The 23,551-nt window shown below is 41.7% G+C and overlaps 1 protein-coding gene across 1 annotated transcript in view; it reads right to left on the reverse strand.

The window, feature by feature from the left end:
- Map3k15 (mitogen-activated protein kinase kinase kinase 15) overlaps positions 1-20,974 on the reverse strand; it is a 145,199-nt gene extending 124,225 nt beyond the window's left edge. Inside the window, exons 1-3 of the mRNA XM_087600969.1 lie at positions 20,562-20,974; positions 4,053-4,192; positions 243-266 (exon numbers count right to left, since the gene is read on the reverse strand). Coding sequence (XP_087457095.1) covers positions 243-266; positions 4,053-4,192; positions 20,562-20,922 — 525 coding nt within the window. The 5' untranslated portion in view covers positions 20,923-20,974. The remainder of the gene's footprint in view (positions 1-242; positions 267-4,052; positions 4,193-20,561) is intronic.
- Between the last annotated feature and the right edge of the window lie 2,577 nt (positions 20,975-23,551).

Genomic DNA, 23,551 nt, shown 5'->3' on the forward strand with positions numbered 1-23,551 from the left:
GAAAATTTCCTTGCTACCTATATGATCAGTCAAGCATTTTACTAATTTATATAAATGTGACTTAAAAATCTCTAAATTCATTTATAAAATATTTATGAATCACCCTGTGTGAGAAGCACTACTGTACATTTGATTAACAATCAGTTAAAGCATTCTATTTATTCTTTAAAATATTGTTTTAAATAAAAATATTATACATAATAAATAAAATTACCCCCAAAATCTTAAGATGTAATACTTACTATGTTTTTTTGAGTGACCATATCCTGAAAAGAAAAAGAAAATATGAATATAATTTTAAAGTCAATTTTCATAAGCTAGTATTCTCCACATCTTAAAGGGTTAATCATTTGGTTTCCCCTCTGAAAGCTTCAAACAGAATGAAACTCAAACTGTAAAATTCAGATGCCAAGAAAAACTGGTCAAAATTGGAATTACTGGAGGAGATCTATGCTTATTAGAATGTTCCCATATGTATTAGAGACTTACTTATTCAAATATATTTTAAGATCTCACTTTGGGGTACCCTGGTTCTTGCCTTGCCAGAAAAAAAGCATCAGTTACACTAAGTAAAGCACTGGGCTATGCTTTGATTTGGAACTATTTCTTGAATGGACTTATATGAAGGCTTCAGGCCATTCCTTAGTCAGCCTGCTCACAGAATGGTGTTGTTCAAAGTAGTCCTGTCACTCCACTGAACAGTCCAGGCATGTTCAAAGTATAACGAGGAGAGTATTTGTTAACTGAGCACAATGGTTATAAAGCACTTGATTGTTACATTTTTACACTGGAATCCTACATTTATTTAAACAGAATACATAATTAAATATCTTCCCTATAAAACATGTATTATATATTGTAACATTTCTGGTGTAACAAGCACATACTTTTGTTTGGTGTTAGGTATACCTGGCTAGTCATTTCTATTTTAGGAAATATTTGTCCTATTAAAAATTAAAAACTTCTCTTTTTCTCTTCTTTCTCTTGTCCCTTCCCTTTGTCTCCTTCCCCCATTAAAATCTCACCACGTGGAAAAAAATTAAAAACTCTGTAACCCCTACAACTATAAAAAATTAAAACTTGGGGTTGGGGATTTAGCTCAGTGGTAGAGCGCTTGCCTAAGAAGCGCAAGGCCCTGGGTTCGGTCCCCAGCTCCGGAAAAAAGAACCAAAAAAAAAAAAAATTAAAACTTATCTAGATCATAGGATTTTATTGGAGGTTTTGCTGAGAAACCGTGGAGAAAAAATATTATACAAATGGAAAAATACATTCTAACTTCATGTTTCTCAAACTGTAAATCATATAAATTTTCATATTAATAATTTCTAAAGATTTCTAAGCACAACTAATTTAGGAAATAATAATATATACAGATGTAAAATAATTTAGATTGGTTTAAGGTCTTTGGAAATTATTCTATAAATAACTTATACTGACAAAAGTTTCTTTTCTCAATCACATGAACAGTTTCTGTACAATGTAGTCGTGAGCTCTAATTAGATAGTACACATTTATATAAAGTGTGTGTAAAATTTACTATATATAGTTTACACATCTGAAACAAGTTAACATCTCTTTCAAGAAATAATCTCTAATCATTAACAGAAGCCAGAAAAATTTGGTTTAACTTAAGAAATGTAAACATTCAATTTTGGTAATACATTGTTCTGTTATACACTCATGATTTTTAGTGCTGTGAGAGCTGAATACTTAAGAATGATGGCTGTGTCGTCCACCTCTCTAAACCACTGGTTCCCATCCTTTTTTGTATATTTGGGATTTAAACAAAAAGTGTCTGGGCCCCACCCTCAGAGACTATGATATATTCAATCTGGGTGTGACCTGGGCTTTGGGGAATTTACCAGCTTTTTCGGTGATTTTAAAGGCCAGTCAAGGTTGAGAGGTAGTACTGTAAATTACTTTTAAAATGATTTTACACAGACAAGGACTTCTCACCTACTGCTAAGATATACAGCACTATTAATAAAAGATGACATTTGGAATAATTCCCATTAGAAATTTACATTTTATCAATATAAACAGTTTAAAAGTACTATGCTATCAAGAAAGCTTTCATAAAGTTTTCAAAATACATAGTTTTGAAATTCTCAGTAATTACTGAGTTGTGCAGGAACACAGAGGTTTCCATAGTTTAGCTCTGCTTTCAAAGTAGAGGAAAAGAAATGAAATGCTGATTATGTCTATGCTATTTTTTGAACACTTTAATGACTGTTAGGTGTCTTCATATGTTTACAAACAAATTGAGAACTGATTTTTACAACACGTTGATTTGGTTCCCACTGCCCATGAGGGAACTCAGAGCCATGTGCTTGCATCAATGGAAACTAACAGATTTTGCTTCTGCTTCCTTAAATCTGAAGTGCTGAGTGCCTATAAGAGCTCAGGATAGCAAGGATGCTCACACAGCAGGCAGGAGTCACCTATGGAAGCTAGCAAGTATAGCAGGAAGGAAGAAACTCTACAAGTAATTCTTTTTTTTTTGACAACTGGATGATAGACTTTTTATTATGCATTTTGATAATGAGTGATATGGGCATTGTGAAGAACAAAAGATGTGCATAGTGTAATAAAACAAAGTAATGTCATGGAAAGAAAATTTATAAAATCAACATGAGTAGTGATAAAAATCTGAGAAAAAACTGAGTAAAGTATGACTGACTAACTAAATACCTACCTACCTACCTACCTACCTACCTAACTAACTAACTAACTCATCCATTAATACCAAAGCAAATGCATAGAGAGATAGGTAGAAAGATGTATGAGAAAGTCAAGGGGTTAGTGCAAAGCTCTAAGACCTTACAGACATACTGTATGAAAAACATAGCTCACGAACAGCACTCTAGAAAGAGCAGAAGGACCTTTCTAATTTCCCAGGCTGTTTCAGCATTATATAACCAAGGAATCCAAAGGAGAACAAGTTAAGCACCAGGAATTGCTGAGCTATACTGGGGGTAAGAGCCTTGGAGGTTCACAGGTATCTAGATGGGCAAGCTATTGATTGGAACCTTCAGAATTTGGGTTCTTCCTATTTTAATGCAACATTTGCTTAACAACTTATTTATGTAAAGCATTTATCAGTTTCTCAAATTAGCTACTTACAGTGATATTAAATAATGTTTTTCTTTTTTTGTACACAAAGAGATATTTATTTAAATATTTTACAGTGTTTTGTAGGCATATATAAATGTTAGCAGATTGATGGCTATCTTATCTAGAAGGGTTTTTTTTTTATTAACTTGAGTGTTTCTTATATACATTTCGAGTGTTATTCCCTTTCCCGGTTTCCGGGCAAACATCCCCCTCCCGCCTCCCTTTCGTTGTGGGTGTTCCCCACCCAACCCTCCCCCCACTGCCGCCCTCCCCCCAACAGTCTAGTTCACTGGGGGTTCAGTCTTAGCAGGACCCAGGGCTTCCCCTTCCACTGGTGCTCTTACTAGGATATTCATTGCTACCTATGAGGTCAGAGTCCAGGGTCAGTCCATGTATAGTATTTAGGTAGTGGCTTAGTCCCTGGAAGCTCTGGTTGCTTGGCATTGTTGTACTTTTGGGGTCTCGAGCCCCTTCAAGCTCTTTCAGTCCTTTCTCTGATTCCTTCAACGGGGGACCTATTCTCAGTTCAGTGGTTTGCTGCTGGCATTCGCCTCTGTATTTGCTGTATTCTGGCTGTGTCTCTCAGGAGCGATCTACATCCAGCTCCTGTCGGCCTGCACTTCTTTGCTTCATCCATCTTGTCTAATTGGATGGCTGTATATGTATGGGCCACATGTGGGGCAGGCTCTGAATGGGTGTTCCTTCAGTCTCTGTTTTAATCTTTGCCTCTCTCTTCCCTGCCAAGGGTATTCTTGTTCCCCTTTTAAAGAAGGAGTGAAGCATTCACATTTTGATCATCTGTCTTGAGTTTCATTTGTTCTAGGCATAATTCTTTAGTACATTTTCTAACACCGAATGCTATAAGTTATATTTCAACTGGACATATCATGCTACTCTAAAATGAAGTCTTCAAAGGAAGGTAAACAAATGCTCCTTACCTTCAACGACAGAGCAGTGTCAGCATCAGTATCGTAGTACAGAATTACATTATTAGCCATGTCAAAACTCTCTCGGACTCCAAGATGATAGAAAAGGGAAGGCTGTCTGGAGATATCACTCATGTCCACAATGGCAACATCTGAGATGAACAAAGAGTTGAAAGAGAGCTGAGGTGATCTGTGTACTTACTTCTATTTGCTGCTGATCCTCAATGAGGATTATGGATTTCTACCATCAGCTTTTTGCATAAAATAGAAGTGGCAAATTATTTAATTAGGATTACCGCCCATGAACTATAAAAGTGAAACAGTAAGAATTTAAATAAAATAATGAGGAGATGTGTGTGTGTGTGTGTGTGTGTGTGTGTGTGTGTGTGTGTGTGTGTGTGAAGCAGGGTCTCCCTATGCAGCTCTTGTTTATAGCCTGGAACTCACAGAGGTGAGCTTGCCTCTGCCTCCTAAGTGCTGGGATTAAGGAAATGCGACACACTACACCTGTTTTTCTTTTTCTTTTTTCTTTTCTGTTTTTCTTTTTTAAAGGCCGAGAATATACTCTCACTTAGAACTTGCTGACATATTTGTTTTGAGTGGTGGTTCTTCTTATGAAATAAACATACAAAGACTACACATACCTATTACTAAAAAGTAACAGAATAAAGCCCATGCCCATGTGCTCAGCATTCTAGCACTAGTCAGACCCTACATAGCTCTCCTTACTGCCAGAGAAAACTTCCCTCATCTATGTACCACTTCTATGCATATATGTGCATGCTCTAAGCTGAATGCCTGGATGCCCATAAAATTCAAGTGTTGAAACCAGACCCCCTAATGTGACAGCATTTACAGAGGGTGCCTTTGGCAGGTGAGAAGGTCATGAGGGCTGAATATACATGAATGAAATCGGTGTCATTTTCTATGAGGCTCCAGAGAGTTGAGCTGTCCTTTCTACCCCAAGAGGACACTGGGATAAATACAGACTGTCATCAGACATGGAATATGCTGGTACCCAGCCTCCAGAATTGCAAGATAAATCTGTTATTTGTCAGCCATCTGGGCTATAGTATTTGGTGCCAGCCACCAGAAAAGACTATATAATACACACAGCATATGTTTGGTTTCACATGTCTTTGAACTTTATATCCATTAATACTATCAGCCACATTCTTTGGCTTTCTAATGTTTGATGTGACTTGACCAAATTGTCTCAGTATAGTCCTTCATTATGTACTGGCTGATTTTGTGTGTCAACTTGACACAAGCTGGAGTTATCACAGGGAAGGGAGCCTCTCTTGAGGAAATGCCTCCATGAGACCCAGCTGTAAGGCATTTTCTCAATTAGTGATCAAGGGTGGGAGGGTCCCTTGTGGATGGTGCCATCCCTGGGCTGGTGGTCTTAGGTTCTACAAGAAAGCAAGCTGAGAAAGCCAGGGGAAGCAAGCCAGTAACATCTCTCCATGGCCTTTGCATCAGCTCCTGCTTCCTGACCTGCTTGAGTTCCAGTCCTGACTTCCTTTGGTGATGGACAGCAATGTGGAAGCCGAATAAACCCTTCCCTCTCCAACTTGCTTCTTGGTCATGATGATTTTTGCAGGAATAGAAACCCTGACTGTGATGTTTTATATATGCTCAGCCCAGGACGTGGCACTGTTGGGAGGTGTGGTCTTTTTGGAGTCCATGTGTCACTATGTGTGTGGGCTTTAAGACCTTCACCTTAGCTGCCTGGAAGTCAGTCTTCCATTAGCAGCCTTCAGATGAAGATGTACCTATACCTTAGGAAGTCCTCAACCATATTGGGCAGGGGGCAGTTAACAGAAGCTGGAGGAAGCAATCTTATCTGCTATCTAGGAATTTGCAAGAATTATGCAACTAAAATGGACTGTCAATGGAGGGTGGACATGCCAGGAGAGTATTTAAAGAAGAAAGAAAGTGCAAAGGGCCAGAGGCAAGACACATGCAAATATTAATATGGGAGCCATAATACCTTTGGAAATGAATCTGGAAGGGTTACTAGGTAAGAGGTGTTTATAGGAGTCCCAGTGGGACTGGACTCTGAGGCAATTCGGAGTCTATGGTAAGGTTCTTGGAAACTTGGTTTTGTTTTGTTTTTTGTTGTTGTTTTTGCCCCATTTTTATTGGATATTTCTTTATCTACATTCAAATATTATTCCCCTTCCTGGTTTCCCCTCCAGAAACCCCCCATTCCTCTGCCTTCATGAGGGTGTTCCCTCACCCACCCACCCACCTCCCTGCCCTGGCATTCCCCTGTACTTCCGGCATTGAGCCTTCACAGGAACAAGGGTTTCTTTTCCCATTGATGCCCAACAAGGCCATCCTCTGCTACATAAGATGCTGGGGCTATGGGTCCCTCCCCCGTGTACTCTTGGGATGGTGGTTTGGTCCCTGGGAGCTCTGGGGGAGGTGTGATTGGTTGATGTTATTCTTATGGGATTGCAAACCCCCTCAGCTACCTCATTCCTTTCTCTACCTCCTCCAGGGAGGACCCCGTTCTTAGTCCAATGGTTGACTGTGAGCATCTGTCTCTATATTTGTCTGACTCTGGCAGAGCCTCTCAGGAGACAACTATATCTATCAGTCTCCTGTCAGCAAGCACTTCTTGGCATCCCCAATAGTGACTGGGTTTAGTGACTGCATGTGGAATGGATCCCCAGGTGTGGCAGTCTCTGGATGGCCTTTCCTTCAGTCTCTACTCCACACTTTATATTTCCTCCTGTGAGAATTTTGTGGAATTTTTTTATTCAGAACATACATAAGCTACAATGAAATTCCAATGTCCCTCATCTCACAAATTATAAGCTCCTGACTAGTTTTATCTCTGTAACCCACACCATACCCTCTACATTCTTTCAAGCAAATACTAGATGCCATATTATTTTCTTCCTAAAGATTTTAGGATGTATGACTAAAACATGAAAACTTGAAGGGAAAAAACAGTATCAGTGTCTTACCTAGAGGTACTTTATTTTAAAATAGCCATATTAGAGGTTTTAACACAGGAGTCTACCATATTACATTTCACCTATTATTGTTTATTGCTAATAAAGAACAAACATACATGCTAAGGAACTCAGTTGGGTCACTTTATCTCAAATGGATGATTCTGTTCTCTGCAGACATACGCACTGAGTCAAAACATAACAGCAGTATATATTAAGTATTCTGCCTACTTGATTCCCCCTTCACTCTTCTTTGTCAAAATTACATTTAAGTGTCCCATAATGGTGCTGTTGTAAAAGGCAACAATACTGCTAATTCCAAGGCAACAGTGACTACTAACATTAATTAGAGGAAAGGAAGCAAAGGGAAGAAGAGAAAGAGTGGGAGAAAGAGGCAGAGCACAGGGCTGAAGGACACCAGTTCATTCTTGTAGGCAGCCTTGAACCTGATACAGTAGCCTTTTGTTAAGTGGATCAAGTTTTCATCTGACAACACAAATTCTTTCCTTTCTGTGACCTCTCAATATTCTGAACTGTAATCTAGATACTGGCCTCACCACCTCCAGAAAGGTGGCCATCTGTGTCTTTACCCAGGTCTTGGACAGAGACTCTCCAGCACCAATTAAAACTAGACAGGTAAACACTGCTGCTAAGAAGCGATTCAGAGTTTGGAGACAGTGGTTGGAGGACTGCAATTTCCAAGTCAGCCTGAGCTATACAGCAAAACTGTCTTCAACAATAAGCCCCTCTTCAAGTTCTAACTCATGTTAAATTACAAAATCATTTCAAACTTGAAAAGAATTGAAACAGGGCCTCACTACATTGATCAGGCTAGCCTTGACCTCACAGATATATGATGCTTCTGTCTCCCAACTCCCAAAATATATACCACTATATTGGGCTCATTAAGTTTAAAACTTTTACCTGACTGACATTTGTCACTCAACTGAATAGACTGAATTCACTTTGAGGAGTTGTGCCTAAAGGAGATTCAACTAGTTTGCTTTTAGAGCAAGTATGACACTCACTAATCTAGCACTGGGTTTCTAAATGCTAATTCTGATAAGACACCAGACTGAATTTTTTTAAAGAGGCCACCAATCCAAGTAATCACAGCATTCAAAAGTCAAAAGGCAGGACTGCTTTGAGTTCCAAATCAGCATAGGTTACAATGTGAGACTGCATGTCAAAACAGAAACAAACAACAAAAAATTCCAAACAACTGAAAAGAGGAGAAAAAAAAGAGGCTATCAATCCCTTCTAACCTTTCCTTATCACAACATTTAAAGCCTTGTCAAGTAGAAAATCCCTCTAGATGTCTCTTCTGGATTACAGAGGCCTTCTAGAAGTCAGGGGTAAGGGAAATGTAGCTCTGGCTTCACTTTACAGGTGGGGAAAATGAAGCACAAAGCCATTAACAAACTCCTCAAGGTCAGAGCTGGGCAGAAAATAGACTGGGCTCAAACTCACCCTTTCTGGGCCCAAGTCTTGGGCTGGCCAGGGCCTAGATGACGTTTACTACTGTTCTGACTCACTTTCTAATGCTGAGCTACCTGGGAGCAAAACAATTTCTGTATCAGGCTAAATCTTAAGTAAACAGATCACAGATTGAAAGGAAAGAGATAAAATGCAGGTTTTCATTACCAAATGCACTCTGTGCTCTTAGCAACCACTGCCTTGCAGTTCCTTCCAGTCTGTTCCTAGTGACGAAGGCCAGCCTGGGGGAGAGGCTATATAGTAGTCTTTCCAGGTCAGGAGGCAGGCATGAGACCACCTAGTGCAGTAACATTCTTTAGGAAGTGATTTTCCAGAGAATGCAAAAAGCCAAGGCTCCAGTAGAAATCTAAACTAACAGGACATTGTCCAAATTCACCACTGAAGTCAGTACCCCTCAATATATTGATTATAATGTCAATATGAAATAAGATGAAAAATATAAGATTTTAACTGATTAAAATCCATTAAATTCTTTTTTCCTGATTTCTTTAATGCATTTGCCATTATACATGGACACTATTTGCTGTCTTAATAGCATCTGTCTACACCTTTTCTGGCAGGCAGCCTTCCATTAAATTCTTAAAGAAGCTTTTTGATAAAACCTGCCAAAGACCAAGGCAGTCAAAATTCTAGCATAGGCAGGACTCCAGGTATCCCATGCCTACCTAAGAAATTTGTGGCTGCTTGGAGAAGGGGTAGTCAGTTTTCTTCAGGGATGTGGCCCCATGCTCCAGTAGACAGCCCTACACATATGCACACACAGGCAAGTGTTAAATAGATTCAGTGAGGTTTTTTTATTCCTTAAAAAAGCATTTAAAGTTGGGAGTAGGTAGAGGAATAGGAGAAGAATTGTAGGTAGGGAATAAGGGCTGGGCATGTATAACAACATTTAAAAAAGACCATTTCTGCATGCTGAAAGGAACTGGATATAGATCTCTCCTGAGACATACATCCAGAGCATGTCCAATACAGAGGTCAATGCTAGCAGCAAGTCACTGAACTGAGAACAGGTCAGACCCCCTTGGGGGGAATTAGAGGAAGTATTGAAAGAGTTGAAGGAGCTTGCAACCCCATAAAAACAACAATGCCAACCAATCAGAGCTTCCAGAGACTAAACCACTACAGAAACACTACATGGACTGACCCAGGCTCCAACTGCATATGTAGCAGAGAATAGCCTCATTGGGGCACCAGTGGAAGGGAAAGCCCTTGGTCTTGCCAAGGTTGGACCCCCAGTGCAGGGGAATATGAGGAGGCAATATAAGGGGAATACCCATATGGGGGAGGGGCAGGGAAGGGAATGGGGGCTTATGGACAGGAAACTGGGAAGGGGAATAAACTTTGAAATGTAAGCAAAGAAATACATCTAATAAAAATTTTTTAAAAAAGACCATTTCATCAGTCTTAGCAGAATTTTGTTTTAGTTTTTAAGAGACAGGGTCTCATGTAGCACAGGCTAGCTGTGAACTTGCTGTGGAGCAATGGATAGATGATGATATTGAACTCCTCACCCTCCTCCTTCCACACCCATAGGTGCTACGATGAGAGAAGTACATCACCATGCCTGACCTTTAAACATTTCTGTTAAATATTTTATAGGTAACAAATAAAACCATACTTTTTAGTGTGGTTTTAAAGTACTGAATTTATGCATGTCGCCATTAGTTAATGGTATGAGAGCAAATGATTTACCTTGTAGTAATTCTGTACTCAACTAGCTCATGCCAGTCTTTAAATACACTCCAGGTTGTCTCTAAGTCTATATTTCTACCAGGAGGAAAGAAAAGAAATGATTGTAAATAGGAGTTGTTTTTCTCTAAAGAACTGGCGTTCAGAGTAAGTTTTCTGCCAGAGACATTTAAAAATATAATTGGATGTCTGGTAACTCTGGTCCCTTTAAAAACTGCCTTAAAAAATAAAAAGCTCATCTTTACTGAGCAGAAGTCATTTCTACCGACTTCTATTATAATTAGATCTGTCTTTAGTCATTATTCCTCATTTCCAACAAACTTCAGGTCAGGCCTGTACAAAGAATGCTGTGAAGTGTCATTTAAACTTATTTTCCAATATTGTAAAAAGTAGAAAAATCTAACACACCAGTTCAGTGTCAAGAGGTCAGCACATCCTTACTGAATGCTATTATCACATGGGTAACTTGCTTGGCGCTGTTAAGATTTAACTATGAGAAAGACCGGGTAAAGAGTAGGGGCATGAAGAAACTTCATCTTTTGTCTCCTAGTACCTAATGTTTAACACCAAAATAAAACATATACGCAAACTATGTGTGCCCACTAAGGTGGATAGATTTGCAGTGTCTAATTTCATTTCTCTCTCAGTGAAGTATTTGTAAAAACAGAACATGGCATAAATTAAGGCACACTGTCTTTTGCACATGCATGTTGCTTTTCCAAATAACAATGCAGAACAACATTGTACCAAATTATACTGCAAGCTAGGCTGCAGTTTGAGTAGTGCCCATACCGTTATCATTATCCATGGAGTCACGTGTCTACAGTTCCTACTCTGGCTTCCCTTGTACATACTGCTTCAATGTTTTCATCTTTAGCATATGGCAGCTTCTTTACAGATTTCTTCTACTGTTTTATAAAGAGGAAATTTAAGCCTTAATTCTTAGAAGAATTTTCTATGTGCAATCTCTTCAAATAAGTGTGTAGCATCACCTTTGAAATAAATGCTATTTAACTGACTAATGCAGATATGGATGCTTGGAGCCAACCATCAGACTGAGCTCAGGGGCCCTGGTGGGGGAGCTGGTGGAAGGACTGGAGGAGCTGAGGGGGGTTGCAACCCCTGTAGGAAGAACAACATTAGCTGGTTGGACCACTCAATGCTTCCAGAGACTAGACCATCAACCAAGGAATGTACAGGGAGAGATCCATGGCTCCAGCTGCATATGTAGCAGAGGATGGCATTGTCTGACATCAATGGGATGGGAGGCCCTTGGTCCTGTGAAGGCTTGATTTCCCAGTGTAGGGTGATGCTGGAGCCATGGGACAGGAGAGGGTGGGTGGGGGAGCACCCTCATTGAGGCAAAGGGGAAGAGGGAAAGAGCAGATGTGTGATAGGGGGTTTGTGGAAGGGTAACTGGGAAGTGGGATATCATTTGAGATGTAAAGGAATAGAATGATTAATAATAAAAAAAGAAATAATAAGCCCATTTCTTCCATATTTGTGACCATATTGCATTTGATGTAAATATTCTTATTAAAATTGTTCAAGGGCTGAAAAAAAGAAATGTATGCTATTTTAGAACAGAACTGGGATTGGTATGAATGTCAACCATGAATAGATTCATGGAGCTTTTCTTTTACAGGGACAAAATCTCAGGAAACAGGTCTCTATTGGTCTCACTGAAGTGTCAGTCAATGGTAAAGGACCTGAGGATTTCACATCTATTTCCCCAACAATCATCCTGCTATTTTTTATTTAAGAAAGTCAATCATTCCTTCAAGATCACTAAGCATTCAAACTTTTGCATAACTGCTGATTTCACCTATTCTCTGTGCTTTGTTTCCTCATTGGCATCTGTCTCCACAGTCTTTAAAGGCAACTGAATTCATTTGGTGCTGGTGACTCACTGTTGGATATGAAACCATCATTTCATGTTCTTACCTCTTTTTTTTTCCTTTGATCCAATTGATAAGATATAATTGCCCACCTAAACATACAAAGCCCAGTACCATCCATCCCTTAAGAACATTTGTAACAACCTGTAAAGGTACAGCGTGGAATCTTAACGTCACCCGCCATACTGTCCTGCTCGTTCTCTCTCCTCTCTCCTCCTTCCTTTCTAGTCTCCTCCTCTTCCTTCAAACTTCTCTCCCGCCCATCCTTCCCTCTCCTCCAATGACAGGCCTCCTTCTATCCTGTACCTGCCCCTCACCTGTATTTTACATATTAAATGGGGGAGAAAGTTCTGGTGACATCACCTGATTCCTGAGTACATGACTAGGCAGCTGTTCTGGGGGCAGTGGAATTAGCATCAAAATACAGATAACTCCAGGGCAAACCACAACATTTCCCCCTTTTTGTCCAGTTAAAAAGCCTTTTCACTTATATATAAATTGAGTGCAATTATTACCATTCTACAATTTATAAAGCATATGATATACTCAACACCCAGTCCATCACTATATCAGTTAAACAGAGCATTTAGTTATCCATTCCACCTTAAGAAAGGCTTAAAATCTGTATTATATCTTGGCTAGCTTGTATACTATCTGATAACTATCCAATAAAATATGTATATTCAGAGTTAAACAGCCTGATAGGCTATGAGACTATAATCAATCTTCAACCCCGTCAGAAATATGGGAATAACCAAATATCTATACACATAGGAAGCCTAACACGGCTTCTAGAACTGAGAGGCTGTAGAGACAAATCTCCATTAGCACAGTCCCCTGTAGCAACATGTGAGCACAAGTCTTTAGCCTTCTGGCCCAAAATCTACTGACAGGCTCTTGAAATGCAGAGTTTGAAGGTCTGATCACCCTGTCTTGGCAGAGTTTATCAGTCAACTATTCTGCATAATTTGTCCTTTTCTGGACAGTATTAGTCTGCAGATGAAATAGGCAGTTTTGTCTAGTGGCTGCCTAGCCACAAAGTATTGCCTCATCTGGAGGTAGAGATGTTCACATTCTTACCTCTTCTAGACTCATTGTATTTTTGCGTGTCTGATTTCCACTGTACAATGAATGTACAGTGCTTATTCTTTTCATGAACCATACTTCCATAAGTCATAGAATTTACAAAGACTTAGCTGTACCTTTTTTAATTTTAATTTATTATTTAATCCTCTTCTTTTACAGTCCAGATTTTATCCTCCTCCAGGTCCACACTCCAACTATTTCACATCCCACATCTCCTCCCCCTCCCCTGTCTCCAAGAGGATGCCCTCACAACCATCCCACCAACTCTCCCCACTCCCTGGGGCCTCCAGTCTCTTGAAGGTTAGGTGCACCTTCTCTGACTGAACCCAGAACCGGGAGTCCTCTGCTGTATATGTGTTGGGAGCCTCTTATCATCTGGGGTATGCTGCCTGGTTGGTGGCTCAGTGTCTGAGAGATCTTGGGAGTCCAGGTTAGTTGAGACTGCTAGTCTTCCTATAGTGTTGCCCTCCTCCCAAGGGCCAGCAGAAAGACTCTAACCAGGCAACTTCGGAAGATAGGAGGTGGGTGACCCTCTAGACTGTACCAGAGACCTGGGAGGTAACAGTCTCTCAGGACTCAAAGGAGGGACCCTAGATGATGCCCTACATCAGGGAGAGAGACTTGTAGAGCCCACCTCCAGCAGAAAGACAGGGCATCAAGTGAGGGATGGGGTTGCTATCTCACAATAAAAAACTCTAACCCATAATTATTCTTCTCTGAAAGAAATGCAGGATGGAAATGGGGAAGAGCCTAGGGGAAAGGAAGTCCAGTGACAGGTCTGAAATGGGACTTAGCTGTATCTTAAGAACAAGCACCATTCTTGATGCAGAATTCTCATTCTCAGGACAGAGAACATATTTTAAACAAACCCACCTTACGAGGTTTGAAATGTTGGTCTTGTGAAACCTAATGAATCCAATAGCCATTCTAAATATAAAAATGGTAATTGCTTCTAGCTCGTATAATGAATATTTGGTAGCCATGGTTTTATATATGATTTGACTGTGTCCCTAAAGATTCATGTGTTGGAATATTTTATGTCCAGTGTGGTAGTATAAAGATAATGGGATCTTTAAGACGTAGGTCCTAGTATAAAGTGGCTAGATCACTGGGAGCACTACCCTTGGAAAGGATTAATGCAGTTCTCACTAGATTCCAGGTGGTTCTACGAGAGTGAGTTGTTATTTGAGGACTAACAGAAATAATCTAAAATTTGACAGTGGTGATGGTTATATAACTGTGAATATACCCAAATCCACTGTACTTTATACTTTAAATAAGAGCATTACATCCCAATAAAGTTGTCAAAAACCCAAGTACTAGAATATTTATAACAGTAACACTATCCATTGATTATCTCCAGACAGAAGCAACTCAAATGCTCATTTGTAACAGAAAACAAACTGTGGCATCTCCTTGAACTGAAATACTTATAGCATAAGAGTTTTCAAACTGTGGGTCACGTCCTTTGGGGGTCAAATGACCTTTACACAGAAAACACAGCTATTTACATTACAGTTCATAACAGTAACAATGAATTCTATGGGTTGGGGGTTTACCAATATGAGGAATTGTAGTAAAGGGTCCCAACATTAGGATAGTTGAGAATCACTATACTATAGAGAAATGGCGAAGAATAAGCTATGACTACAGTGATGTCATAGAGGTACCCCACAACCTAACAGCAAACAAGAGGTCAGACATGTAAAAGTACAAACTATAAAATTAAATTTACAACAAAGGACAAAGCCAAGCAAAATTCACCCACTTTTTCTATATATGCTGTATCTCAATTAAAAAGGAAAATGAAGAGCACAGGCAAATGTAGGGGTTTTTGTTTTGTTTTGTTTGTCTTTTTCCTCAGCACAGAACAAGGAAGGGAGTTGAGATGCAATCGCTAATCATGAAAACTCAGGAGATTATACTACATGTTGACTGCTTATGAGATTTAGATCAGAATCTCTATTGTACCAAGCACAGTTTACTCTGTACGCCAAGGTTTCTGGTAAGGTCAGTATTAGAAGACAGAGGGGAATGGTACAGAGAGAACTGATAGTAAGCACTCAATTCAAGGCATTGACATTTATTTGGAGATATTTATATGCAGACATTTTAACAAGACTCAGATACATTAAGTTATCCCGGGCTATACGGCCAACAGGTGATACAGTATACTTTCAAACTCTGATGCAGAAACCCAAGGCATAACTAGCAATCCAAGGGTCAGTGGGCTATTATGATAGGATATATGTGGGTCTGTTTGGCCAGATAGGCCATTTGCCTAGAGAACCTAGACTTCTGAGCCTTTGAAGGGTGAGAAGGAAGCAGCAATAGTCCTTTTGCCAGCCTCCAAATGTCAGACTTAGTCTAGGCCAAGACTAGTTTCTCTAAAATTTTTAAGCCAAGGTATCATTCTCAGAATGTCAATTTCATTTGAGATGACTCAGAGATGTAAATGTAAAAGTGAAACCTGTAAGCTTTCAGAAGAATATATAGACCAGTGTCTGCACGAGTAAAACCTGAAAGGTGTTTTAGGTATGCAGTCATAAGATACCATAAAAAGAAAGTCTAAGTCAGACTGCATCATTCAAAGCACGAATAAATGGGGATGGATTAGCAAGCCATAAGGGAGATGCTCATGGTCCTGACAAATCACTTAAACACAAACTATATAAAAAGAACTGATAATTCAACAAGAAGGTAACAACCATCCAGTATGTAGGTAAATGAATTCAATGGGCACCCTGCAGAGAAAAAAATGTCCATGTTAAAAAAATCACATAGAAAGGTGCACGACATTACTTTTTAGGAAAGGCATATTAAATCCATCAGTGAGAAACTGCTATACTTCTCACTAAAAAGGCCAAAATTTAAAAGATCAGTACTACAAACAATTGATGAGGATATGAAACACATACACTGGTACTGGAAATATAAGATGGGATAACCACTTTAGATAAATGGTTGCAAGTCCCTTACATAGCTGAAAATATACTTAATTCTTGAACTTAGCCATTTTACTTCTAGATATTCCAAGAGGAATGTAAAAACACTAGTCCATGAATTACATACCAGTGTTTGTAGCAGCTTTCTTCGTAACAGTCTCAAACTGGAAGCAACCCACATTTCCATAAAAAGAGAATGATCTGAATATATTCATGTGGGGGGGGTGTGGATGTGTATGGGGGTATGCATGTTTGCACAGATGGGAACACGTGTGGAGACCAGAAGCTGATGTTCTATCTTTCTTAGCTTGTTTTCTTTATTTTTTGAGACATGATCTTTCACTGAACCTTAAGTTCAAGCTCAGTAATTGGCTAGACTTGCTACCACCACATGAGGTGCCCAGAGTACCATTCTTAAGATGGACTAGTAGCATTAAAAAAGAAAAATTGCCATGTAACAATGTGGATGAATCCCAAAAACATCCTGCTGAGGGAATGGAGCCACGGAAGATATATTATATGAGTCTATTTATATAAAACCCCAAGAAAAGGTAGCTTGAATCTACAGTGATGGCAAATCAGTCGTTCCGTGGCATCAAGGAGGGACTGAAGGGAAGTGGGAGGAGACATAGGGGAAGACAGAATATTCCAGATTGTGATAGAGTTTGAGTTCCACAAGGGCTTGTCACTTTTCATAGTTATACATTTAGTAATTATAGTAATAGTACAGATAGGGGATGGGTAAGGAAGAGAATAACAGAATGAGAGGTAGGGATTAGAGCTCACTGGTATTACACTTGCCTAGTATGTGTAAGGCTCTAGATTCAATCCCTGGTATGAAAGGAAAGTCAGAATGTTAATAAATGTTAATAAGTGCTGAAGCCTCATTCTGTGCATACTTGAAAATTTTCATAATAAAAATAATTTAAGAGTAAAAAGGGTATCAGTATCAATGCACCTTCTCTTTTCCTCCTCTCCCTGTGAATCCAATTCTGTGTGCCTAGCTCTAGGTTACCCTCTCACAGACAGACAAACGAAAGCCAGAATGAAATCTACTTCCATGTCCTGCTACCCTCCACCATCTCCCACAAAAATCAAGTCCCACCACCCACTAGGCATTTATGCCATGCCTTGTCACACCCAATAGTTCAAACTCTGCCCAGAGTACTGGGAAACATGAATTTTTCCAGCCCACTCGGTAATACTTCAGCCCTACCCCAACTGCTCTATTTAATTAGAATTTGTATAGCACCTACTCAAAGCTTGATCCATAGAGGGCTTTAAATGTTTATGGTGTATGTACCAAAACTGGAAGTTGACTGCTGGGAATCAAAAATAATACACATTCCCTGGTAACAAATACTACACAGCCAAGAAAGCAATGGACCAGCTCACAGATCTCTGTTTAGAATGCACTCAAAGTAAGCGGCCATGGTTCCATTCAATCCTACAGCTTCCATGTTTCTTTCCACATGGTTGAGGAGCATTCTAGGCTCAATGCTGACTGAGTAGGAGTAACAGCAGCACAGATAGGAGGGGACTCAGGAAGGGACCACCAAAGGCCTGATACACCAAAAAACAGCTGAGGTCCAGGCCAGAGATCATGGTGTCTGGAGTAAAAAAAAGCGTGGTGGTACAACAAGCCACTCTCTCCAGTGATGGTGGAGTGGGCCAGGCTGCTTCCAAGCTACAAACTCACCTTTAATCCCCTGCTATATTGTTTTTAAATCCTATTTAGGTAGCTGTGAATATCCAATAAGAAAATGGTATTGTTAGCATTCTATTTCCACTCAAATGTCAAGGCTTCCAGTCTACTATATCTATCCAGTACTAAGCACTTTTGTTTCCCAATATCCTGCCGTATGTATGCTAGGCAGGTGCCGAGCCACTAAGGCGCATTCCCAGGCTCAGTGTGAGTTCTTTTAGATTTTTTTCCATCAGGCTGTGGCTTTCCTGCCGCTCCGCCAATCAACCTTTTACTAATGACACAGAAATCTAAGTTACAGACACGACCACAAAAATAACACAGTATAAGAACACAATCAAACCAAGTGTTGAGTTGCTATGAGACCAGAAGATAGGAAGTGCCTAATGTCTCACCTTTACAGTTTCTCCACAATCCACCTGGGACAGTTCAACTGTTGCTCTCCCCCAACCAATCTTGTTCTAAAACAGCATTGTCAAGGAGACCTTCTACTATAGGAAAACATTTTATATCTTTGCCATTCCACATACAGAAGCTGGCTGGCTGTACTTGAAATAGGGCTATTCTGATTCTATAGATCTCATCTTATTACATATAAGCCAATTTAAATATAAATGGCTACATGTGGCCAGAGGCTACTCAATTGGACATCCTGGTTTTAGAGATGTTTACAAAACAGCCGAGGACAGTTTTCTATCTTTTTTTTTTTTGGTGGAAAAGGACAAAAAAGCTTGTGAGAGTGGAGATCAGGAAGCCAGGAGAGGGTAGGGATGTGGAGATCATCTATTTAATCAAGAATTCCACTTCCTGTAGTGGAATCAATAGAAATTATTCCCAAGGGCAAAATTGACCAAAGGAGATTCATGATACAGACAAAAGGAAACCATGTAAAGCCAGAGTGAGCAAATGTGATGCTCTGGGTGCTTAGGTTTGAGCCCTGTAATCCGCTGTCTTCTCAAAGGAGCTTGCACAGCAGGTGGAGATGTGCAATATAGACATATGAACATATGCCACTGAAGCCCAGGGCCTGCACACAAATGTTTCACCTTGCTGTCTGCAGGCAAGGAAGAGCGTTGTGCCTGAAGGCCTAATGAACGTTTCACTTTTCAAAGAATCTGTTCAAACTCCATTCAGGAGCAGACTGAATGGAAGTTGAGAAAACGGAATGGTTCTAGGTGAAGTGGGCTTCTGAATAATTTCTCGGAAAAGATGTGACACTCAAGAGCATACTCAGCATGGTCAGAAATGTCAAGGGAGTGTGTTCACTGGCTGCAGCCGCCACTTGTTTGAACAAGCCAGATGCCCCATCTCTTTCCAGATGGGGGTGGGTTTGGCCATTTGCTGTGGGAAAAACAAAAAAAAAAAAAACAAAAAACAAAAAACAAAACGAAACCAAAAAACCTTACATCCAGGGCTGCCTCCAGTAAACAAGGAACTGAATTGACTGGCATTTACTGGGTCGGGGTTGGTAGAACTTTTCAAACATGCAAAAGCACTGAGTTTTATAAGCACGACTAAGGCACCTATCCTGCTCCAAGTCAGCATGCCAGGAACACTTTGAAAACAACTCCCAAAGTCTCTGCTCATAAGCTTTTAGCTTTAAGGTACACACTGTTGCTTCCATTTGACTAGTGGAAAAGCTAAGGCACAAACACCCCCTGGTCATTACTGTGTGATATACAATGCTGAGGAATACCATCGAGGTTCCACAGATTTGTCCCTAAAGGTTAAGTAAGAAAAGCATGGGAAAGAACTATTGTCAATTCAAAAGTGGTGACTTGAAACCTGGATGGTTAGGTCACACTCAGAACAGGGAGCCTGGAAACAGTCAGTGTCTTGGTCTAGCAATGGATTAAGTTAAGAGATTAAAACATCACAGAACAGTACATTACATCGTACTGTAAGTGTGTGAAAATCTGTAAAAAAGCAAACCTAAAAGTCAACATATACACGCTTGTCAGGTACTAACTTGCCACTTTCTGGAATTAAACACTCCGAAGGCCTCGTGTAGGGTGTCATTGGTTTGAAATGGATAGGAAGTTTGTTTGTTTGTTTGTTTGTTTGTTTGTTTGTTTGAGGGCGAGTCTCACTTTGTAGCCTAGGCTGGCCCCTAACTCCATTTGTTGCAGAGGCTGGCCTTGAATTTGCAATCCTCCTGCCTCTGTCTCCTGGGATTAGATGAGTTATCCATCTTAACCCTTCGTTTTACCAGCTCTCCCAGATGATTATACTAACTAGCCTGCATTGGGGATAGGTCAGGAGAAAACAAACTGGAGAACGGCCTCAACGGCTTGTCGGTGGCTCTCAACCTTCCTAATGGTTTAATACAGTTCCACTTGGGCTGACCCCAAGCATAAGGCATGAGGTATTTTGTTGCTACTTCATAACTGTAATTTTGCTTGTTGTGAATTGTAAGTTACATACATGATATGGGACCCTTGTGGGGGAGAGCCGCCATCTTAGGCGATGCGATAGATAGTATGCTTCTTGGGTTGGTCGCTATTATTAAAAGGAAAACAAAAGAGGTGGAATGAGTCTAAGTGCCTATGGTCTCTCTCTATCTGTCCAGGGGCTCCTTACTTGTTCTACCCTGTCCAGAAGGTAGAGAGATTGGTTCCAAGCAGCAAAGGTGGAGGACGGAAGGAGGACTGGAGGAGAGGGCCAGGGGAGAGAGTGGAGGGGCGGCAGAGCTTGTGAGAAGGCGGTAGGAACCCAGGGAGGACCCTTGCCCTCACCTGCATCATAGAAGGCATCGAGCACGGCGGTCTCCCCGAAGTCGAGCTCCCCAAAGGGTACGGAGGTGAGGTGGGCGCCCTCGGCTTCGCAGGCCCGAAGCAGGCACTTGAGTGCCCCGGCCTCGGGGCCGCCGCCGGCTGCCGCCCCCTGCGAACTTTCGCTGCGCACGTATACAGCCCGCAGAGCCCGGCGCGGCCCGCGCCCGCCCTCAGTCTCGCCGCCGGCAGCGTCCCCCGCACTCTCGGGCTCCGCCGGCCCCGCCGCGCCCTCGGGCCCCGGAGGCAGCCTGCCCTGGGGCGACTCGCCTGCCTCCTCGGGCGCCTCAGCAGGGGCCAGCCCGCCTCCGCCGCTGCCCTCCATGTGACTGGCCTGCGGGGCTGGCGACTTCGAAGGCGAGGTGCTCTTCCCCGAGGCACCTGCTGCAGAGGCGACAGACGGACGGACGGACGGACGTAAGGACGGACGGCAGCTGCAGGGAGCCGGGGGTGGGCGGAGAGGACGCTGCAGGCAGGTGACCACGGGCTCTCCAGAGGCCGCCGAGAGAAGCTCAGGGCCGGCTTGCCCCGAGCGCCCTTTGAAAGCCCGCGAGAAAGAGGCGGGGGCTCGGACGTCAGGACGAGTGGAGGGGGCGGTTGCGAGAGCCTCGGGGGCAGGAACGCAAAGGGCGCCCCCTGCCGGCTCCCCCGCGCAGCGCCCCCAGCTCGGACGCTGGCCGAGCCAGGGATTGCAGGGCTCAGGTTGATTTTTTTTTGGGGGGGGGGGCGGGTTCCCTTCATCCTTCCCTTTAACTACCGCTGTAAGCTCTTTCCTAGCTTCCTTCCTTCCTCCCTCCCTCCTTCCCTCCCTCCCTCCCTCTCTCTACCTTTCCTCTCCTTCCCCTTTCTTTTCTCTCATCTTTTTTTCCTCCCCGCCCCCACCCCTGCCCACCAAACAAGGTGAAGCTTTCAACCATAGTAAACTTTCAAGGCACTAATTGAAAACTGATAATCCATCCGAAACTAAACGCACTTGCAGCTTTAACGCCATATTGGGATGAGCAATGCCTCACTGGGCACTCGCCATTGCCCAGAACACAGCCTCCCTGAGCCCTGTCTTGCAGCCTTGTTTGTCTTGACTTTGGTAGTGACCTTGACAAGGTATGGAGAAGGAGCCAGCAAGCAAACCTTTGTTTGCCTGGAAAATAGACTCCCATAAGTGTGGTGCCTGCCTGGCCTCTGAAAGACTAATACTAAGGCTCCAAAGAGGTCTCCATGGCGTCTTCCACACCTCGCTGGTGATTTTAGTCTCTAATATTACATTATATTTAAACAATAGAATGCACAAGTTATCATGTGGAGGTGAAGTTTTTTTTTTAACAACTGCTTCTAGGTATAATTTACAAAACCATCTAGAACAAAATGACTGGATGGATTTTTAGTGGCGTCCCAGTTCTGTGTCCATCACGACAATTTTTAGAATGTCTGAACACTCCACCCCCACCCCCACCCCCACCCCCACCCCACCTGCACCCCCACTACCTTTTAGAAATCACTTTCCATTTCCATCCTCCGAAATAACCAGCCCTTAGCAAACCTCCAGCCCTGGCTCTCTTATTTGCCTTTTCTACACATTTCATTTACTGGATGGAATCAAAGTGTGAAAATGGGTTTTCATTTGCCTAGCATCCAGTGCTAAGAGGAGGATGTCTGGATTTCGTGAAGTGTAGGTTTAACCTTCAAAGAAGTCCACTGCTTTCCAAAGTGGTTGCATCTTTTCGTATTCCCATGGAAGTGTCTAAGTGTTCCATTTCCTCCCTAACCCCAGCAACACTTCTCACTGTCTTTCTTTCTTCACTACAGCTCCTAGTGAGTATGAAATAGGAACACGTTCTGATTTCCATTTGCAGTTCCCTGTTGGCTACAGGTCATCAGCATCTTGTTCTCTACTTCTGTTTTATTCACGTAACGTCTAGGTCATTTGCCCACTTTTCAATTGTTTTGTTTTGCCCATGCAAGTGCACTCATGAATGCATGTGGACACCAGACGCCTGGGTGGTATTTCTCAGCCACCATCCAGACCATCCAATTTGATTTTTAGACAGGTTCTCTCTCTGGTCTGGAACTCACCAAGTAGGCTGGTGGTCTAACTGCCCAAAGAGCCTCCCTGGTTCCACCTCACCAGTGCTGTGAGCCCCACCCACCCCCAAATAGTAAAAATATCCATAGAAATGCTTCAAGAAATTCTTCCCCAGTTCCAATCTTAGTAGAAATCCGGAACATTATGAGTGGCAGCATTGTGCACTCTGAGGAAATCTGTGAGAACACTCAGACAGGACTTGGAAAAACTTTCAGCACCTCTGTTCTAAGAATTTTTTTAAAGTATAGTGCTATACAAGGACACGTGTGTTCTTTGCAACCTAGCAATACATAATAGTAGTAATTTTCCTAATGTGCTTGTTTATCTGAAATTACTCCAGTGACCAGCACAGCCTTTCAAAGGGCAAAGCCACCCATTTGAAACCCCTTTGCCAGTGTCTTACTGTTACCTGCACTGCCATCTTCTCAAATTCCTCTCAGATCTCTCTGGGGCCTGGCTGATGGAGTGAAAAACTGGGAGTTGGGAATTATGGCTTGAATAACATCTTTCTCTAAATACAAACCCTGCTGAGAAAAGAACCCACCATTTACCCCAGCTAACAAGCACCTTCCCTGGAGTTGGCACACACAGCCACTATCCCATTGTTCCAGCAATTTGTACACATGAAGCAGGCTTCAATGTCCAATGTACTTCCAACTCCCTCTCGCCTCTCCGAGGAGAAAATTGCAAAATGCTGCCTTAGTCTTGCCTGTTTAGTTGAACAGGTGTGCCTTTCTTGCTCATGCCTTGCCGCTCGCTAAAATGCCTGTCCTGGAAACCGCTTTGTCCTATTGCAGAAGTATCATCAAATGTTCTTCCGGTTATGGAAAAGAACTCTCCTCTTTGTACCTTTCCCCTGTGGGTTTTAATGTAA

The sequence above is a fragment of the Rattus norvegicus genome, chromosome X, assembly GCF_021556685.1.
Source record: "Rattus norvegicus strain SHRSP/BbbUtx chromosome X, alternate assembly SHRSP_T2T, whole genome shotgun sequence".
NCBI classification, from domain to species: domain Eukaryota; kingdom Metazoa; phylum Chordata; class Mammalia; order Rodentia; family Muridae; genus Rattus; species Rattus norvegicus.